The sequence below is a fragment of the Neodiprion lecontei genome, chromosome 4 (assembly GCF_021901455.1).
Source record: "Neodiprion lecontei isolate iyNeoLeco1 chromosome 4, iyNeoLeco1.1, whole genome shotgun sequence".
NCBI classification, from domain to species: Eukaryota; Metazoa; Arthropoda; class Insecta; order Hymenoptera; family Diprionidae; genus Neodiprion; species Neodiprion lecontei.
The window spans coordinates 4,786,418-4,805,807 of record NC_060263.1 but is presented as its reverse complement, the minus strand read 5'-3'; the positions used below and the strand labels follow the sequence as shown (position 1 = coordinate 4,805,807).

At 37.7% G+C, this 19,390-nt stretch overlaps 1 protein-coding gene and 1 long non-coding RNA gene across 2 annotated transcripts in view; one reads left to right on the top strand and one right to left on the bottom strand.

Annotated features, from left to right (window-relative positions):
• The window catches only part of LOC124294146, a 162,878-nt gene extending 153,259 nt beyond the window's left edge, over positions 1-9,619 (bottom strand). The window contains exons 1-2 of the long non-coding RNA XR_006904034.1: positions 9,400-9,619; positions 9,197-9,321 (exon numbers count right to left, since the gene is read on the bottom strand). This is a non-coding gene — a long non-coding RNA (uncharacterized LOC124294146). The remainder of the gene's footprint in view (positions 1-9,196; positions 9,322-9,399) is intronic.
• A 930-nt stretch (positions 9,620-10,549) lies between these two features.
• LOC107223223 (headcase protein) overlaps positions 10,550-19,390 on the top strand; it is a 155,383-nt gene continuing 146,542 nt past the window's right edge. The window contains exon 1 of the mRNA XM_046738247.1: positions 10,550-12,445. Within this exon, the coding sequence (XP_046594203.1) occupies positions 11,667-12,445 (779 nt within the window). The 5' untranslated portion in view covers positions 10,550-11,666. The remainder of the gene's footprint in view (positions 12,446-19,390) is intronic.

The following is a 19,390-nucleotide window of genomic DNA, read 5'->3' as shown; positions in this document are numbered from 1 at the left end:
TAATGGCTTGAGTGAAACGAAAATTGGAAAGGAAAAATGTGAGAATAACAATCTGAGTATATTACAGGCATAATTAAAGAATTATAAATTCTGAGTGTAAAATAAATCAATGAATGGATGAAATGAATGGACCGAGAATTAGTAAAAAATCGGTCAAATTTACACGAGGCGTATATTAATTTATACACTTCAGGAAATAGGCGAGAAATAAGATATATTGAGAGAGGGTGAAATAAACAATTCAATCAACGGAGTATATCGAGCGTATAGTTATAATATAAGGAGTAAAAAATCTGAGCACCGTTTGTACCTGTATTAAAAATTTACAGACGTAAAATTGGAAACGCGGAGAAAAGGCAAAAAATGTATATAATATACTAAATACTGAAAAATAATTAACTAAAGTATTCGTATTAATTATTATACTGTTTCTAATCGGGTCGAAAAATTTCAACTATTTTTTTTTTTTATTTTTTCATCCACTCGAATACTGCACGTTAGTTTTTAAAGGGTGTGAAAAAAGTTTAGTCCTACGATTTGTAGCTCAAAAAATTGTATGAGGAATACTTTAAAGCCTGTGGCCGTTTCTGATTTAAATTAAACGTCGTGTTGAAAAAACGCGGCATAAAAAGAAAAGAAAAAGAAACTTGCAGATTACTTGGCAAGATTTTTCAAAATCAATCTTAAGTAAATGGATAATAATCACGTAGAACTGAAATTATCTTAGATAATGCCGACGGTATATTTTTTTACGTCGGAGACAATCAGAAATCAGATATAATTAAGGAAATCACAACTTTTCGTAGTTTTTGTTCAAAATAACGGTTTGAAGTCGAGCTTTCAAAGTCTACGAAGACGAACATTTTATCATTTCTAATATCGAAAAGAAGCCAATCGAGCTGCTAAGCCGTAAAAAAATTTCACACGGAACGCCCGTAAATCGAGATGTGTTGTACAATTTTTGTAAACATTAATTAAACGGCAAAGAGTCACGTGGTCTGATATTAAGACAAAGGACGACAGACTTGAGCGAAAAATTTTCCGCCCATCTGGGAAAGATATAATTACAGTATTTTCAATTTTATTTCATAAACCACAAAAATAAAAAAATAAAAAAACTACCAGCTAAGAAGAAAATATCGTCTCAATACGAAACAGTTTGTAAACAATTGTGCGAATTGTTGTTTAACGATTAACTTATCGTAACGAAAAAATGTGTATATCAGGAACAAAGAAACCTGCGATCGAAAATAAGGTGAGAAAAAAGTTTTATTTCTACCACGTATGTAATAAAAGAAATAACGGTTTTATCGGATAAAGTCTTGCTTTTGGTAGAAACAAGAACGTTATTTCGGTATTTAAGAAAAATTACCCATCTTCCAAAACATTTACTGTAAATAACAATTAAACAAACGTTGAATTTCGGATTCGAATCACTGGTACAGAAAAATAACGATTAATCACAGGTTTATGTTTAAACGAATAAAAATTTGATTCGATACATCGAGTAATAAGAAAAGTCTTGATTATGGCTAATAAATTTTGGTCACAGCTGTCATCGAAAAGCTCGAGGGTTTGTTTATCAGCGTAAGATCGCGAAAAGTAAACTTTACGAGTAACAAACGAACGTTTCGTTTACCTCTCGATGCATGGAATAAGAATGCAGTTATTTGAGTATAAGAATAAAGATAAAATAATAATTTTGTTTCTTCCGTCAAGCGACAAAGACGCCATGCGAAAGGTTGCACATGCGTGCGAGAGAAGGGCGCAAAAGGTTGACAAACTCGAGAGACGGACAAAGAGCCGATCAGGTTCATCCGGCACCGCGACGCCGGCGTCGCTACCCCCGAGTTCCTGAAGGTTCCTCGTCGTTCGCAGTCGGCGAGGGGCGAGAAATTTTCGCCGCATGCGCTTTGCGAGCTTCGCACCCTGAAACCGAAAGTGCCCGCCCACAACCCTCGGTATCGCCGCCCCTGAACCTAGACCTACACCCCACCCGCAACCCCAACCTTCGGAACCTTCACCCGGTCTGCCCGCGTCTCTCTGTGCCTTCGGCTGTACGTGTGTGTGTGTGAGCGAAACCCGCCTGATTCGCCCCCCTCTGCGAACCACCGACGATCGAGCTTTAAAGCTGCAGCCTAGCCCCGGATTTTTACCAGAGGGAGGGTTGAAACTGAAGGGACGGTGGGGGAAATATGCAGAAAATTTTTATTAGAACACGGTCGCGATATCGAATTTTACAAATGTCGGAAAATATGATTCACGGAATTTTGAATGATAAATTTTGCCGAAGTGAGAAAAAAAACCACATGTAAGAAGGTTGAAAAGTTCGCGGAGGTCAAAACTTGGAAGGGTCATTGTTTCGAATGGCCGATTTATCGAAATTTCGAACTGTGTGAGAAAGTGAAATAACGAAAAATGAATTGTTCGAAATTTTGATTATCGAAAGTGTCACTAATTTGAATCAGAATGACTAGTAGTCGAAAACTTGTGGTTTGGAGTCAAAACGTGGAAAGGGTAAATACTTCGAATGGCCGATATATCGAAATTTCAAACTGTACGAGAAAATAAAATAACGAAAGTTGAATTGTTGAAAATCTTGATTTTTGGAAGTGTCACTTTTAGATTAGAATTAGAATGACTGGTAATCAAAAACTTGTGAATGGTGGTCAAAACTTGGAAGGGTTAATATTTCGAATGACCGATATATTGAAGTTTCATACTGTGTGCGAAAATAAAATAACGAAATATGAATTGTCACGATCAGTGACTGATTTCTAATTCTAATCGGTGACACTTTAGGAAATCAAGATGTTAAATTCCACGAATTAGATTTCAGCGTTTTCGCAAAATTCGATTTTGTGACCCTTAAATTTTCTCTACATTCTTCACTTTTTTTGTGTCGTTGGTGGTAATTTGGAACGTATAGGAGAAACGACGATTTGCGTGAGTGAAAATTCAACACTTGTAGGTTACGTGGTGACAAAATGGCGCTGGGTATATTTTCCAACAAACACGCGTGTAAGGATGATCGGAACAGGTTTTCAAAATGTTTCCTTTTGCACAAGTTGACGTTTTTGGCTTTAATCTTGTAAACACATCTCTCGAAGCGAAGAAAAATTTGCACAATCCTACGAAATTTGATCATTTTCGTTGATTTTTTACAATCAGATGTTACCTACTTGTAAAATGCGAAGACCTCTTCAGAAACATACATACAAGAAATTGGAAATACCAGATTTTTAACGATGCCAACGTGATAAAATAAAACTCATACGATACGTTTGTTGAAAATAATTTTTTGAACACAACGGAGTGAAATCGAATAAATCTGTTAGATTCTTAACGATATCTGAGCTTTCGTTTGTAATACCGGTGTACCTCAATTTTGTATAAAAAATAAAAAAAAAACCTCGTAGCTGGAGAATATAACAATTTGTTAAATACTCAGTGTAGGACTATTTTATAATGACAATTAATGAAACGTATAAATTTTTGGCTAACCGTGTACGACTAAAAGATATTACACAATTGTATTTTTATTTAAAGCTTTTTAATTTCGATAAAATTTGGTGTACATTATTCGCCAGTTATAAATTAAAGATGTGAAAACTTCGATCAATTTGGTACGTTTTTTGTAATTTTATTAAATATCAAGAATCTATTTACATTGTTTTGAAGTAAAATTTGTCACACTTTCGATTTATATACGACTTATCCTTTCCTCTTTAAAAGTTAGCCTAGTTAGCCTAGCCTAGTCTAAAATCAAGCACTGGATTATGAAATTGTATCGATACGATTTCATCGATTTTAAATCGAGGCAATATTTTATCCCGCGGTGTTGTCAGGATCACGAGTTATCGATTCGAAGAAAAATTAATCTTTGGATAAAGAATGATTATCACCAACGATTCGTAACGAGTAAATATCAGACTTGTGATTAAAATCTACATGGAACTTGATTGCGAAAGTGAAATTTTTAAAGATTATTCAACGATGAATGTAAATGAAAAATATTAAAAATAAGTAGGTACCGGCTATTCTGGCTTTTTGTTCAATCAAACTGGCAAAACTGGTTTCCTTGATAAAAGCGAAAACGGCAAGCTTAACGTTCCAAGTAACTCTTGAAATTTTCTAAAAACTTATTTCCATTAACACACATATATCTATATATTTACGATATTCTATACACGGTGTCCGGTTTAAAAGATTAAATTTTTCCTTGTATCTCACTAATTATTCGGCTTATAAAAATAAATTTCCTGACACAGTTTTACATTTTCGAATAAAGAATATTTGAAGTGAACACAAAAATGTATGATTCCGTTTAAAAAAAAAAAAAAAAACTGTTCCATTCTCTACAGCATCGCCAGTTATGATTTCGGACCGTAAGAAAAAAATTCTTCACGTGTCTCCCTTTGAACCGTACAACTTTTGTGGGACGCATTTTCCAATTGTACCATTAATTCGGTTTAAAACGTGGTGCATTTTTTAAATTGTGACACCCTGTATACACGCAGGTAATTTAAAACGATCTTAAGCCAAAGTATAAGCATAAATTACTTAAACGATCGATTCGCAAATGCATTGTCTTTTCATATACGAGCGGCAAAACAACGCGAATTTAACTTTTGAAAATTATTCGCGATACAACCCGTACGTATATTTTAAACATTAATCGACATGTTATTATTTCCAGTAAAATGAATCGGTATAATTAATGTAATGTATTACATGCGTATGTAAGTATATTTCTGGCAAAAGCATATCCTTGAAACAAGATATAAAACCGCCTGGTGCTACGTTAATTTGAAATTTACATTTTCTTACAATATAATTCCCTCGCATTAATTACTTCGATAATAACCCGGACAAAAAAAACAAAAAAAACGAAAATATTCAAACACATCGTTCTCTCTCGCAGAGATATTTTGTCAAGCTGATTCATTGACCAAATTAAATGATTGCATAACGCAAAGTCTCGCGACGTCGTAACTTGGTAATATTATACTAATGAATTATCGTTCAGCGTTCGCACGTGTAACGAATTTTATTTGGCTTACATCGTGTGTTCAACTCGAGCAAATATTTGGCGATCTTGTGTCAACAGAAAAAGTGTAAGTTTTGTTTTTAATTCGTACGACAAAAAAATCGTCCATCTTTCTTAACAACTCTCAGTTCTCGAATCATGTTGTTCAAAATATTTTTAAATCTCTTCGCAGCTTTCATTTTCTCACAAGCGCGACGCACAAAATTTTACTATAAAAACGTGAAAATTAATTTCCCACGTTAATTTACATACGTATAAAATTTCTCATAACTGATACTTGTTTCCTTGAGTTCCAGAGAGACTCGACACGAATCGCGCGAATGGATGAATAATCAACGAATCTCAGATGACTCGGAGGCGAATTGTTTCGCGGGCCGTTTAACCGAATCGCAAGGTTGGTTAGTCCTTTTTTTAAAGTTAATGACTGCACAAATATATGTATATATATATATATATATATATATATATATATATATATATTTAGGAAGGAGTGTGTCAGTTTCGTAATGCACGAATCGGTCATGTAACACTTATATCTGTTTGTAATATTTCTTATCGTACAACTGATAAAGTCCTGGACACAGACCAATTTGGAATGTGACTGAACGTATGCGTTATATACGTATACATATGTATGGGCGATTCCACGCCAACTCAGTAAACGGTTGACCGTGACATTTTTTTATTCCACCAAGGAATTCTACCACGTTAGTACGACCCTTGAAAGGCTTGCAAAAAAATTTGCAAATTCTCTTAATCACTCTTCTGTAACCTATGTTTTTTTTTTCTTTTGCTTTTTTTTTTTAATACACTCATCTCAAAAATACCGAAATTGATTTTTATGAAACGAGAAAAGAAAAAAAAAAAAAAAACATTTGGTACAAGGTTTAGAGTGGGAATTCGGTTTTTACTATTTTTCCAAAATCATTTTTTCTATTTTCATACCTGTTGAAAATTTATTGAAAAAGTTTTAAAAATTAAAAAAAAGAAATCCGCAATCAAATCGGAAATACGGTGTGTGTTGTAATTAATTTTTAACAGGTACGAGAATTGAAAAAAAAAAAAAACGATTGATCAAAATGGAAACAATTATGAAAAAGTAGGGAAAATGATTGAAAAAAAAACAACAACAACAAAAAAAACTAGAAAAAAACGAAGAGGAAAAGCAGAGAAAAAAGAAAATGGCAAATATGATGAGAGAAAGAAAACGAAAAAACGTAAAAAAAATTGACCACGACTAACTCGAAACTAATTATACAACAAAGTCGGTATCGTGAACAATTTTAATCCAGCGAACAGCGATCGTTGGAATCTTAATTGTCCAACTATAGTGGTTTAATCGTTGATCTTGTCCGTACAATTGCGTTCCTTTTCTTTTCTTTTTTTCCTTTTTTTTTTTTTTTTTTATTACTTTGTTTATTACGTTTATTCTCATTCCCGTGCGTAAAAACGATCGTTTCGAAAGGCAGAAGGTTTCGCAATCGTTGTAGGACGAATAGAATAGAATGGAAAAACAACAACAACAACAACGACAACAATGACATCAACAACGAGAAGTACAAATTAATATCGTGACTGCGAGGTGAATAACAATAATAATAACATAGAACGGCAATGTAAATGAAATGAAATGCGCGGGGAAAAAAAAAAAAAAAAAAAAAATCGCATCAATTTGTGAAAAAATGTGTTAAAAATGTCAAAACGAGCTTTGTCGTAGCTTGTTTGTTTGTTTTTTTTTTTCTTTTATTTTTGTCTCCACTACTGATAAGTCAACGGATATTATTATTTTACGCGCACAGTCAATATCGATAGCTTGTCTTATCGTTCGCAAGATATTTTATACCTACGTATGCATGCATATACAGAAACGGGAAACAACGTATATCGCATTGCCGATTATTTATCATTCGTATGTATACGTACGTATATGAACATTTTTATTATTTATCGCAACTTACCGCTCGTGTTTCTAAGAGGAAAAAAAAAAAAAGAAAAGAAAGAAAAACTGCCGAGCAAGTATTCGACGTTTCGGAAAACGAACGGGGGAATGAAAAAAAACGGTCCGCCTCGTCTTCTCGCACGAAAGTGGAAACGCGGTCGTAAAAATTTTCATCCCTTTTTCTTTTTCTTATCAACCGTTTGAAAATCGTCGAGTATTACGAACAAACTGGGAGGATTCATGGGGGTTTTAACGGACGGTCGTTTACCGCAGGGTCATGAAATGAATTGCGTTGCGGCGGTGATGACGAAGGCGGAGAGAGGGAAAGTGAACAAAACGAACAGTAACGACGCGTACTCACCTTGAAACGAAACTTCAAACGTGAAACCGACGCGTTAGTTTTGCGTCTTACACCGCGTGTGTTGGGTATTACGAACATGTCGAATACGGATTGGAGAAAAGAGGGAAGAGTTTGACAACATTGTTGACGACGCGAGGTCGAGGGGGACTGTTATTATCATTGTTATTCTTATTGTTATTACTATTATTATTACCATTGGATCTGATTCCTCGAGCGGCGAAAAACGAAAATTCTAAAGACGACAAAGTTGAGAGAGGCTTGAAATTTATATATATATATATATACACCTATATGTACGAGTAAAAGTATTAACGATATTATTGCAATGCATGATTAATTTTATCGTTCCTTCAACCCGATGGCGATAAGATTCGCCAGGCGATATAAATCTTTGTGATGGATCGGAAAGACATGATCGTCGAGAGAAGATTGGTGAAATTTTAACGATATTTGAAAACACTATATTTAATCATTAATCCCGAAACCTGGGTAATTTTCTTTTCGGCGCCTATTCGAATTGTTCGAATAAGTCGAGAAATATTCACCACCCTAGAAAAAAGTTAATAATGGAATAAAAGAAAAAAAAAAAAATTTTAATTTGTACGTCAACCTATGTATACATATATTTATTTTATTATCTTTTTCCCCCAAGTCCAGTTATAACATATATCTTAATAAACGTTTCATTTTTATGTATTCCCTGAATAAGGTTTAATTATTCCGACGAGGATAATAAAAGGTGTGGTGTATCGGTACGGTAAAATAACGATTTTTCACGGTAGAAACTTAAAGCATCCGGTTGAAATTTTTCGAAACGGCTTATGAGTATTTTTATTCCTCAATCTTTTAGCCTCGATTTCCCATTTGATTTTTTATTTCGACACATTTCGTTCGATAGTTATGATTGTTCTTCGAACTATTTTTTTTCATAGGATTCTAGTGGAAAGTTTGAAGATGGTATAAGAGTTTTTTTAGATTTTTCACAACAGATAAATTTGGTAAAAAACGTACCGGACAAAATGACGCAGGTTTCCGAAATAAGGGTGGCGAAAAAAGCATTTCAGGCTTAAGGGTTGATATCTAGAAGTTAGGTTTTTGCAAAAATCGTTGTTTCGAAAATTCAGCGTCGTCTGAAATTCGGTGAAATTTTATTACGAAAGCCCGATCGCGATTTCTTATTTTTCGATGCCGCTTCTTCAATTTTGCGTATAAGCAAAATGTATCCGCGTGTTTTTCCACAAAAATGCATACGTAGCATCTTATAACAGCGAAAGTAGAAGAAATTCAACGAATTCGGTGAGGTCTAATTATGGCATCTCCTTAATGTATGCATATGTACACTTATACATCCGTAAATATCAAAGTTCACGAATCTAAACTAAAAAGGGACTTAATAGCCCGATTCTATACGCAATTCCGAACAAAAACACTTCAACGGATTTTCATTTGACTCTGAAATAAAGAAATAACACGAATTCTACGAAATCGCAATACTAAATTCGTAGAATTTATGCCATTTCTTTATTTCTGGGTCAAATGAAAATCCGTTGAAGCGGTATTGTTCAGAATAGTGTGTCGAACGGGGCTGTCAGCCCTTTTTCGCGTCTGAAATACGTGGACTTCGATATTTCGCGATACGTAGGTCAAATGGTCGAAATCAAGCGGGGCACCCCGTCGAGACAACGATCTTGAAACACGAATCGAGCGATAATTCAAGGAATTCAAGAATGCAAGCTCGAGCTCCGGAAGTTCGCGAATAAAATAAAATCAGCAAGGTGCCTCAGATTTCCACCGACAAAATATACTACACCGTACAACAACGTAGGTAAATAAAAGTGTATCTTACCTCCGTCGTATCTCCGTGCGGGTCCCAGCTGTCGTGTAAATAGAACATGGGGTCAAGGTCAAGCGGTAGTAGCGTGGTACTAAGGCAGGACAGCAGAGGCGTAGAGGCACGTGCAGCGTGTGTATCTAGACGCAATAAGTACATCAGAATCTTCAAAAATGATGCAGAAAGGAGCATTCTTATCTATAAGATATAATAATTACACTGTGCTTAGTTGGATCGGATACATCCGCGTAGATAGACGCGAGCGTTGAAATTAGGATGGCCACTAAAACCTCCGTCCCGAAATTCCCGGAATTTTACAGATTTTCCAGACGAAAATATTACCGTTTTTCCCGACCAATTTGAATAAACAATTTTGCAAGTATTTGATCTAATTTATCTAAGGAACAAAAAAATTTTGCGATGTATTTTTACGAACGAAAATATACAGTAAACTATTCCCTAACTTTTCGCCCCCCCCCCCCCCCCCTCGCCACCCCCCGGATATTTCCTTGATTAACCCAGAATTTCAGAATTCCCTGACCTGAGTCGATTTCGACGTTGACGCACGTATCTCCGAACGTCCAAGTCGACGTTTGTCAAACGCGCAAAACGGCTCAACAGGCAACGCTGGACAAAAGTACTTCGGCAGATTTTCGTTTGACGCAAGAATAAAGAAACAACGGCATGATGTCTACGAATTGACTAATGCAATTTATTACGATTCAAGCCAATTCTTTGTTTCCGCGTCAAGGAAAATGGCGTTTGGAGCGTTCCTCTTTTGTTGTTTAACGGAAGGTGCCTGTTGAGCAGTTTTGTCGCCTTCGAGACACGCGTATATAGATATTCGAATTGTACGTACGTCCTGCATCACATCGAAATCAATCAAGGGGGGGGGGGATCCTCTTAAAGGAGTTACAAACTTGGCTAGCGAATCGTTTGGAATGAGAATTTAATTGCCCCGCAGCACCTGTACACGTACACAAGGCGACCGTACGCGCCGACTGGTACATACCATCAACCTCTCCACGGGTGTTGGACGGAGATCTTTCTCGATGGTATACCAGGGAGAAGGGCGCCGAGGGAAGGGAAGGGAAGGCAAGGGAAGGGAAGGGAAGGGAAGGGAGGGCGCACACACGCAAACACGCACACTCGACGACGAGTGCATGCGGCAGCGGGAAAGCTCGGCTAGCCGGCCGGCGTTGCGTTACGTTGGGTTGCGTTGCGACGGCGGGACGCGCGGCGCCAACGGCGGTCATCGATTGGCCCGCTAGCCGTGACCCCCACCACACGCTTTCGCTTTCATCCAATCGGGTCTCACTTTCGCGCTCGGCCGGTGTGCCGGGCACGCAGCGAGGAAGCTTGGCACGCCGGCTGGCTCAGTAGTGACTGCCTGACTGGTGCAGTAACAATCCTGCTTGGAACTGATCGAGACTAAATTGCGACGCCGCCTCTCGCTGTGTTTCGCGTGTTAATAATAACAAATCCCACCCTGCCCCGAGCTGGGCTCTGCGTCCGATACTGACTAACGATAATAAGTAAGAAGCGTTGGGCGCTCTGTTGTTATACCTACGTATCGCGAAAAGAAAGCGAGACGGTGAAACGGAGAGAGACGGAGAGTGCGAGGGCGTTTTGCAGCTGCGGTCACACGGCCGATTATTTGAAACGCGATTACTTTACTTTCGTTATTTTTCACATGTAAAACGAAAACCTAACCGGTGTATACGGCTTCCCATTATTATTCTCAACTACTCTTAACAGCTTTATACCGTTCATCGATAATGCAACAACGATCTTGTCGCACGAAACCTCGAGATATTTCTACGATGTGACACGGAACTTTGACGATCGACGGCGTGTCTATCCGTATCCGTATATCCGACGGAGTGAAACTGTTCTCGGTTTTCGTGTTTGTTTGTGTTTGTTTGGTTGTTTTTTATTTTTTTGTTTTTTTGTGTGTTACTCACTGTGTTTGTGTTGCTTGAACGTATCGGCGAAAATTGACGAGATACAAAGAAACGGAGACGAATCGCCGATACAGAAGGCGGACGTAAGCGTTGTTATTATGACAACTTCGGAGTGCCGCTGCAGCTGCGACGAGGTCGCGGTCGGTTTTCCGTAGCCAAGGGGTGAATAGAGATTGAAAAGAAGAGCATCGCTGGCTCCGTTAACTTCTATCCAACGCGTATTGTTCGCTTGTTTGTCGGCTCTCGGAAATATTTCGCGGCGCGAGAAAAGTGTGTGAGAACGTACATTGCAAAATTATTGCGCGATAAAAGTAAGAGAATAATAACAAAAAATCATACCACGTGTCCGAATCTTCGTCGTTTCCCCTGTTCTCGATTTCGGATGAAAACACGCCGCTGTCTGTGGACCGAGGAACGGCCGTTCCGGAACGTCGAATAAACAATCGAAAATCGTAGCTCCGCCACCTAACGAGTCAACGCGGTTAGGCCTTTTGTTACCCTTAAAGTGCGGGAAATTAGTAATGGCGCCTAGACGACACGCCAACGGTCACGGAGGGTTGCTCGAGGGCGGTGGAAACGAGCTTGCGGACATGGTGGCCAACGGAAACGGTGGTCATCAGCAGCACAACAACAACAACAACAACAACAACAACGGAACAGCCGTAACAACGACACGATGCTGCGCACCGAGCGGCGAGTGTCTGAGAGGCGATTCACCGATCCGAATGGGCCTGCTTCAGGAGGCGGTGAAGGTCACCTGCAACAACGAGAGCTGTCCGGTGGGTCAGTTTATGCATAGAGAGTGCTTCGAGGCGTGGGAACAGACGGTACTGACCTACCTTAAGGGCTGCGGACGCGCGAGGAGCTGGTCCGAAAGACAGCGGCATCAAAACCTCTGGACCAAGAAGGGTTACGACCTGGCGTTCAAGGCCTGCGGCTGCCGATGCGGCAGGGGTCATCTAAAAAAGGACCTCGACTGGATGCCACCCGGATTGGCATCAGCCGTCGGGCAGCGGCCCGAGGATGCCGAGGCGAAGAAGAAGAAGCGTCGCAACAGGCAGAACACAAGGCCCTCGCTCGCCATATCGGCCGGACACCCGGGGCCTCACGGTGGGCCCGTTACGAGGTCCTCCGAGGTACAGATGATCGAGTCGAGTCGCGGAAGGGCCGGATCGCTGTCCTCGAGTACCGGGTCCAGTTCACCCCCAGCTACAAGCGAACCCTCCGTCAGTCCTCTTCATCAGCCGCAGTCCGGTTCCAAGAAGAAGAACAAGGTCGACTTCTTCAGCGATCGCGCTAGGTGAGCAGAGAAAATTTTATTTCTCTATTTTATTTTTGCTCGTTTCTTACGAGGCTTGCGTTGGTAACACGTTTGATCGTTAAACAAGAGATTTACGGAACTAGGATTGTCGATGTACGAATGTCTTTTGTTTTATTACGGTTCGTCGTGTTACGGACAATTCTAAAATCGCGAAACGACGGAATTTCGTTAATCGTTGCGATAACGTTAACAACTTCATTACGATCGGTTCTTCTTTCGAGTGGCGGCGATTGACGAGGCTGAAGTTGGCAACGCTGACTCGACCGAGACGCGAGAGAAAAGTTTGTTATTCCGCAATTTTTAGAATACGACATCCGTGTGAAGTTCGGTTTTCAAGTTATGAGTGTGTTTTGTTTATTATGCCTATGACGATTGATCGTTATTACGGTAATAAGAGGCCGAGGTTGGCGGTAAGTAGAAAAGTAAGGATATATAATCATGCGGATGAAGTTGGTCAGGTTACGGTAACGGTGCGTGTTTAAGAAAAATCGCGTTATTTTGTACATTTAGGATTATCTGAAATTTAGTGAACTATGACAAAGCAAACGTGCTCAAAAATATTTTTAATACATGACTCCTTGAAAGTTATTGAGAAATTGCACGGTAAGATTTTTTTTTCTCCCTTGACATTTCGTTACGTTAACCTTGCTAACTTCAGTCTCGTGACAAATCGCCGTTTCGAAATTTTACACTCACTCTCGAAGTTGTCAAGTTTTCGAAATAATATATTTACAATTCTTACCATGATTTACTGGACTTTGGATATTTTTAAAATTGCGAGTTAACGATTTTTTTTCTTCGAAACTCTAATCGTTACAATAACGTTAATAACCTCAGCTTTGTCTGAATATTTAATTATCATTATTCTCTCACTGATTGTTATGTGTTTTTGTACCGTCTGTTTTTATCGTTTCGTTTTACTACAGGAATTTTATCAGGTCTCAACTTTCTAACGTAGTTTGCAGCGATGCGTTTAAAAAAAAAAAAAACTCATCAGGCACCGTTAAAACAGGATTAACAAAGTTAAATATTGTAAACTCAACATCTTCGGTTATTTCGAAGCTGCAAATTGGTAATGTTAGTTTACATCAACGACGCTAACCTGAGCCTCGTGGAATTTCAACGGATTTTCAAATTCCGGAATACGGGTATGTAACCGAATTTTCCAAAATATTATCCGCATTATCCATAATGATGCAAAAAATTAAATAATAATGTCGAAATGTCTTTGAAAAACTTTGAGATGCCAATTCAGAAAATTAATCATCTTTCCTTACTACTTTTTGGTCGTTTTTTCAATATTCGCTTCCCGCTGTAAACCTCGAATACCTACACAATTAACAAATTGATCAACGTAAACAAGATTTATCGTCGTTGCGAAATATTTCAGCCTCCTTATCGTAGTATTAGATAGATGATGCAGTAATTGCGAAAAATTTGGTAATATCCGATGATGAATCATCACTCGATGACTGAGAACGTGAAGAAATGATTTATAGCCGTTGGGTCTGTTACATCCATGAAGTAATAGTAGATCTTGTAAAAGAAACTCTGAAAACACGTGATGCTGCTGCTCTCCTCACCCGTCGACCCCATGCTTCGAAAAGAGGCGAGAGAGAGAGAAAGTAAATCTTGACCCTGAAAAACACCGCGGAGAAATGTTTTACGATTCGTGTAGAAAACGCGTATTTAGAATAGGGGTAGAAACGTTTAAGGGGGTATTCTGGTCTAGACGCACGAATTTAACGCAGTTTTTGAAGTGCTGTAAAAAAAAACGCATGTTTATTAATATTTCAAGAATACAGTAAAAAAAATTGAAAGTAAACAATTCCAAATTCAAAAAGTTGGCACGCAACCATACCCACGATTCAACCCTCCTAGCATACTAAAAACAAAAAGATTATTAATTTACAGAAATGTCTCTATCGTTGGAAATAAGAAAAGTTGAAAACATTTTTTTTTAAACAAAATGGCGACTGCTTCAAAAAAAAAATTCATTTTTGTACCACTTTGTTTTTAGTTTATCGAATTTTTAATAAATAGTTAACATTGAAATTTGGGGACGAGGATAGTTCGTGCAATAGAAAGGCCCATAAAGAAGACACATACTAAATTTGAAGTAAATCGGGTTCAGTAGAACTTGAGAAATCGTGGGTATTGTTTTACAAAAAGACAGTTTCGAGAAAAACGCGTTTAAAGTTTGACGTAAAGTTTCTCGCATTCTAAGTCATGAAATGATATTTTAGGCTTACGTTTATTCAATCTGCCATTCCTGCTGCGTACATCGGACCTTCCTCGACTTCGAAATAAGCAAACAGGGTCGCAGCTAGACAGAAAGTCCCTAAAAATGTCTTTTGTTCAATTCTTTCCGGCCGAGCCGGTTTAGACGGCGCTTCAGCAAAACAGTCCTACCTCCGAAAATTATTTGAATTTTCTAAAATACTCTTAAAGACGTATTCTTAGAGGGTTGAGCTTTGAACATATGAAAAAAGAAAACATGATTCTTTCAAATTTCTAGACCAGAGAATAACCCCCTTAAAACAGGAGAATAAGAAGAACGGACGGATTAATGTATGTTTGTTAACAGGGCCCGGATAAATACGTATTAAAAATTACAAAATATGGACTGAAAAAAAAAAAAAAGAAATGAGTATGGAAAGAAATATGCATAAGACAAACCGCATCTTCTGACTCCAAACGTCGTACTTCGTCATGTAGAAAATTCAAACGAGGAATGAGAATGATTGAGATAAAAAATATGTATTTCTATATATTATTATCCAGATCCTAACGATTACTATCTGTTATCATTGCGACCTTGAATCTGATCTGGAAACGTGTAAACTGTGTTTTTATTCGATACAATTGAATGACTGGTTACTTTTTTTTTTTTTGTTTTGTTTTACAGTCATTTTTCGTTTTCATTCTATTTTCAAGTAAATTCTAACCTAGCCTGACTGGCAGAGTGATAAAAATAGCGTGAACTTGACCCGCACAACCGCAGTGATCAGGAACAGTGGAATGGTTTTTCTTTGTTCTTCTTGTTTCGATTTTTTTTTTTTCCTTTTTTTTTTGCGTTTCAACTCGAGAGAAAAACAACTCGAGATTTTAATGACACGGTCATTTTTTCAATTAAATTAATTCGCGATGTTCGACTAGATTGTTTTTTTTTTTTTATCATCTCCCGGGAGGAAGAGTCGTCCAAGTTGCAACCACACCCTGAATTCTTGGTGTCTCGGTTTATATTTATATCTCTCCCTCGCATAGAGAGAAACCTGTCCTATTTCTGCAGCAAAGTCTCCCGAGTCCAGTTTCCAACTAACGAACGATGATCGACCACCTAGCAGGTATCGATCTGACGACGATCCTCCACATATTACACAGGGTCTTTATACCCTCTTCACAACCGACTCGGTTCGACTTTATCCGAGTTGTGCCTCTGCACCAGGCGTCGAGAAAGATTTATTTTTGGATCACGGCTCTCCTCTCTTTTTATATTTCTCTCTCCCTCCCTCTCTTCTCCTATCCTCTCCTATCCATTTCCATGTGTGCAGTAGCGGCAGCAGCGTAGAATCGTCGACTTACGAACTCTTTTCTTCTCACTTCTTACATAACGCACGTGCAAATATATGTATATGTGTGTGTGTGTGTATATTATATACATATTCGAGAATATTTATTGGCGATATATTGGCGAAGAAAGAGAGAGAGAGAAAATTAAGAGAAAAAGTAAGACCGATTGTGAATAAAATAAAACGTTCGATGAATAAAGAAAAATACAGATCGGTCAAGAGAGGGAGTGATAAAGAAAGAAAAAGAAGAAGAAGAAGAAGAAGATGAAGTAGAAAAAAGATCGTTGCCGTATCTTTCAGTTTATTTGCGTTACGCTCGAATTAAATCGCGTTGAAGCGTCTTTCGCATCTCTCTCTCTCTCTCTCTCTCTCTCTCTCTCTCTCTCTCTCTCTCTCTCTCTCTCTCTCTCTCTCTCTCCTTCTCTCTAATTCGGCTTGTGTGTTTTACGACGTCGATGCGTGATAGCGATTTTTTTCTTTCTCGAGAATATTTTTTTTTTTTTTTTTGTCAACGTACAGCAAGAAAGTATCGGCAAGCGGGGATTATTTCGTTCTGTAGATTATCCGAAATTGTTGCATTATGACTTATTTATTTTAATTTTTTTATTTTTCTTCTCTTTCTTCTCTTTAAATAGATTTTTGTAACGAAGACGATTGAAATGTTAGCTAACGCTGATGAAATAATTCTTTGTGATAAGAAAAACTTTGAGAAATATACTAGATTTATCGTTACTAACGATTCGTATTTTATGTAGCCACGATTATCGATTCAGTTTTCACACTTTGCATTTTTCATCGTGCACCAAAACATTGCAAGAAATGTTATACACACCGGCCCTCTGAATTAAAGTTTGCTTTTACAGTATTGACAGAAATAATAAAGATTTTAATGCTTTGACAAAACAAGTATACTGTACGGATTTTGTGCCTGGGATTTGTGTGAGTTGTTGTTGTTGTTATTATTATTATTATTATTATTGTCGGCGAAGTGATGCTTTAATAGAGAAAAATGACTACTTGTCGAAAATATTTGTTTTTGCAATCGGGTGAATGATATTTTGAAATTGAAGAAAACCTGTGATTTTAATTAGTCGGCTGACGATACAACCGAAACAAGTATTTGTTTAAATATTCTTATCGTTAACTTTAATAATTGCAACTATGCATCTGTTGTATTGAAAAGGTTGATAAAATCTATGATTTTAATTATTCATCTGATGAAAATAATATATTTGGAATTTTCATTTTTTTTTTTTTTTTCCTCCCCTTTTTTCTTCTTTCCCTATTCGAACCGCATTCTCCTGTCTTCAAAAGCAGACGACTCTTTCGACAAATGTTAATTTTTCTCTCCTTACAGTATCGATAAATCTATGTAACAATCAGTTACACAAATCCCAGGCACAAAATTCGCGTAGAGACTGGCTTTGTCGTCTATCGAATATACTATTTTCTTTTCCTTCTTCTTTGTCAGAATTCCGAATTTGTGAACAATTGAATTGTCGATAAAAATTTAGCATACTCGCAAGTATCGTAGTGGTGGTGGTGGTGGTGGTGGTGTAAGATTGTGGAACGTGGGCCCTGGGGGACTCTCTCAGCCTTGACCGTGGCCGTGTGGCTTAGCCCGAGGTGTGAGACCTCATGGGCCGTGGAACTGAACGGAGAGCCAAGCTTCGTGCTGACCGCGCACACACAGCTGGCTTGTTGCGTGCAACGGCATAAGAGAGAGAGAGAGAGAGAGAGAGAGAGAGAGAGAGGCAGGATCAGTAGTAAAGTAGATAAAAACGAGGGGATGTGGTTTTCGCGTTGAGTGAAGTGAAGAAGTAGGAGGAAGAAGATAAAATGAAAATAATCGGTTTCCAAAAACAAACAAACAAATAAAAAAAAAACCAATTTCTTTGGTCAATAAATTTGATTTTGTTGGGGGATAAATGTGACGATGTATGTATTTGGATGGACGATAGTAGGAGCCGAAGTTCAGCGGATCAGCAAATTAGTAGGCCTACGACTTTAGAAGGAGAGAGTCGTGTGTGGAGGTGTCAGTGAATAACAAAGTGTGTGAAATTAACCCGAATCTTGATCAGGTAACAAATTAAATAAATAACGACGAAATGAAACAACAAAGAACGTCACACCATTCTAAAATTATAAACACGACACATCAAACACTCTCCCTTCAAATTCTTCGAATAGTTGTTCCGCTCGATTTTATCTATACACCCTTTTACCGTCAGCTTTTATGTTATTGTTACTATTTTGTTATATTCTTACTCGACTGTTGTCTCTTATATCTTTTAACTTACGCACTTGTGCCGTCCACTTATGTTTTTTAAACTATCAAACAAAGTTTGTTGGGTTGCGACGTGCAGGGACTATAAATTTGGAATTGTGTACTATTAAGTTATAATTGACTTATTAAACCAAAATGACCCAAACAAATGCATAATTTTCTCTTTGATCGTCGACAACTATTTCTCGCAATTGTCTATTTATTTCCCTTTCTTTTGTATTTCACTTACAATCAATAAACATAATTCACTTCAAGGTGTAGAGATTTTTTATTTTATTTTTTTCCCACCGTTTAACAGTTTCAAAATTACGCCCAACCGCTGTTGCTGTTTTTGTTTCCGTTTCCTGGCCGCACACTTTGACGCGCTGGTTCGTTTAACGCGTTAGACGGATTAAGGAGGGAAATAAATTTCAAATCCTCGAAAATAGTTGTACCAGATAGGCAGGCAAGGTATTGCCATGTATTCGTTGCTTCTATACGTCGCTAGTGAATTTCGGTAGGAATTTCCGGAGCTTGGAAGAGAGAATAAGAGAGAGAAAGAGACGGAGAGTCGATGGAAAAATCGGTCAGGTACAAAACGTACCGCGGTAATAAGACGGGGGGAAAAAATAGAAAAAAAAAATGAAATGAAAAATCAACAATTTGTAGTAATGAAAAGGTAGAAAACGATTGAACGACGATTATTACGACAAGTTTGATGATTTGTTTGTTATCTTTCTGTGAGCTTGACTAGGTTTTAGGTACAAGTTACGTTATATTGAATCATCGACAATCTGTTCGGATGAACTGTATTTTCTGAACTGTGAAATAATATAAAATCCGAATAAGAAAAGGTTAAAGAAAGAAAGGAAGAAAGAAAGAATTTTATCGTAAAAGAAATGAATTTAATAGATAAGGACGAGTGTAAGATTGAAAAAGAATAAGACTTTATCCTGCGAGTCGCGAGAAAAAAAGGAGAAGAAAAAGGAAAAGAAGCTGAAAGAAGGTGGAAGATGCAAAAAGAAAAAGTATTTATTTTTAAACTCTGATTACGTTGCGATTCGAATTTATATCTATCCGGTCAGG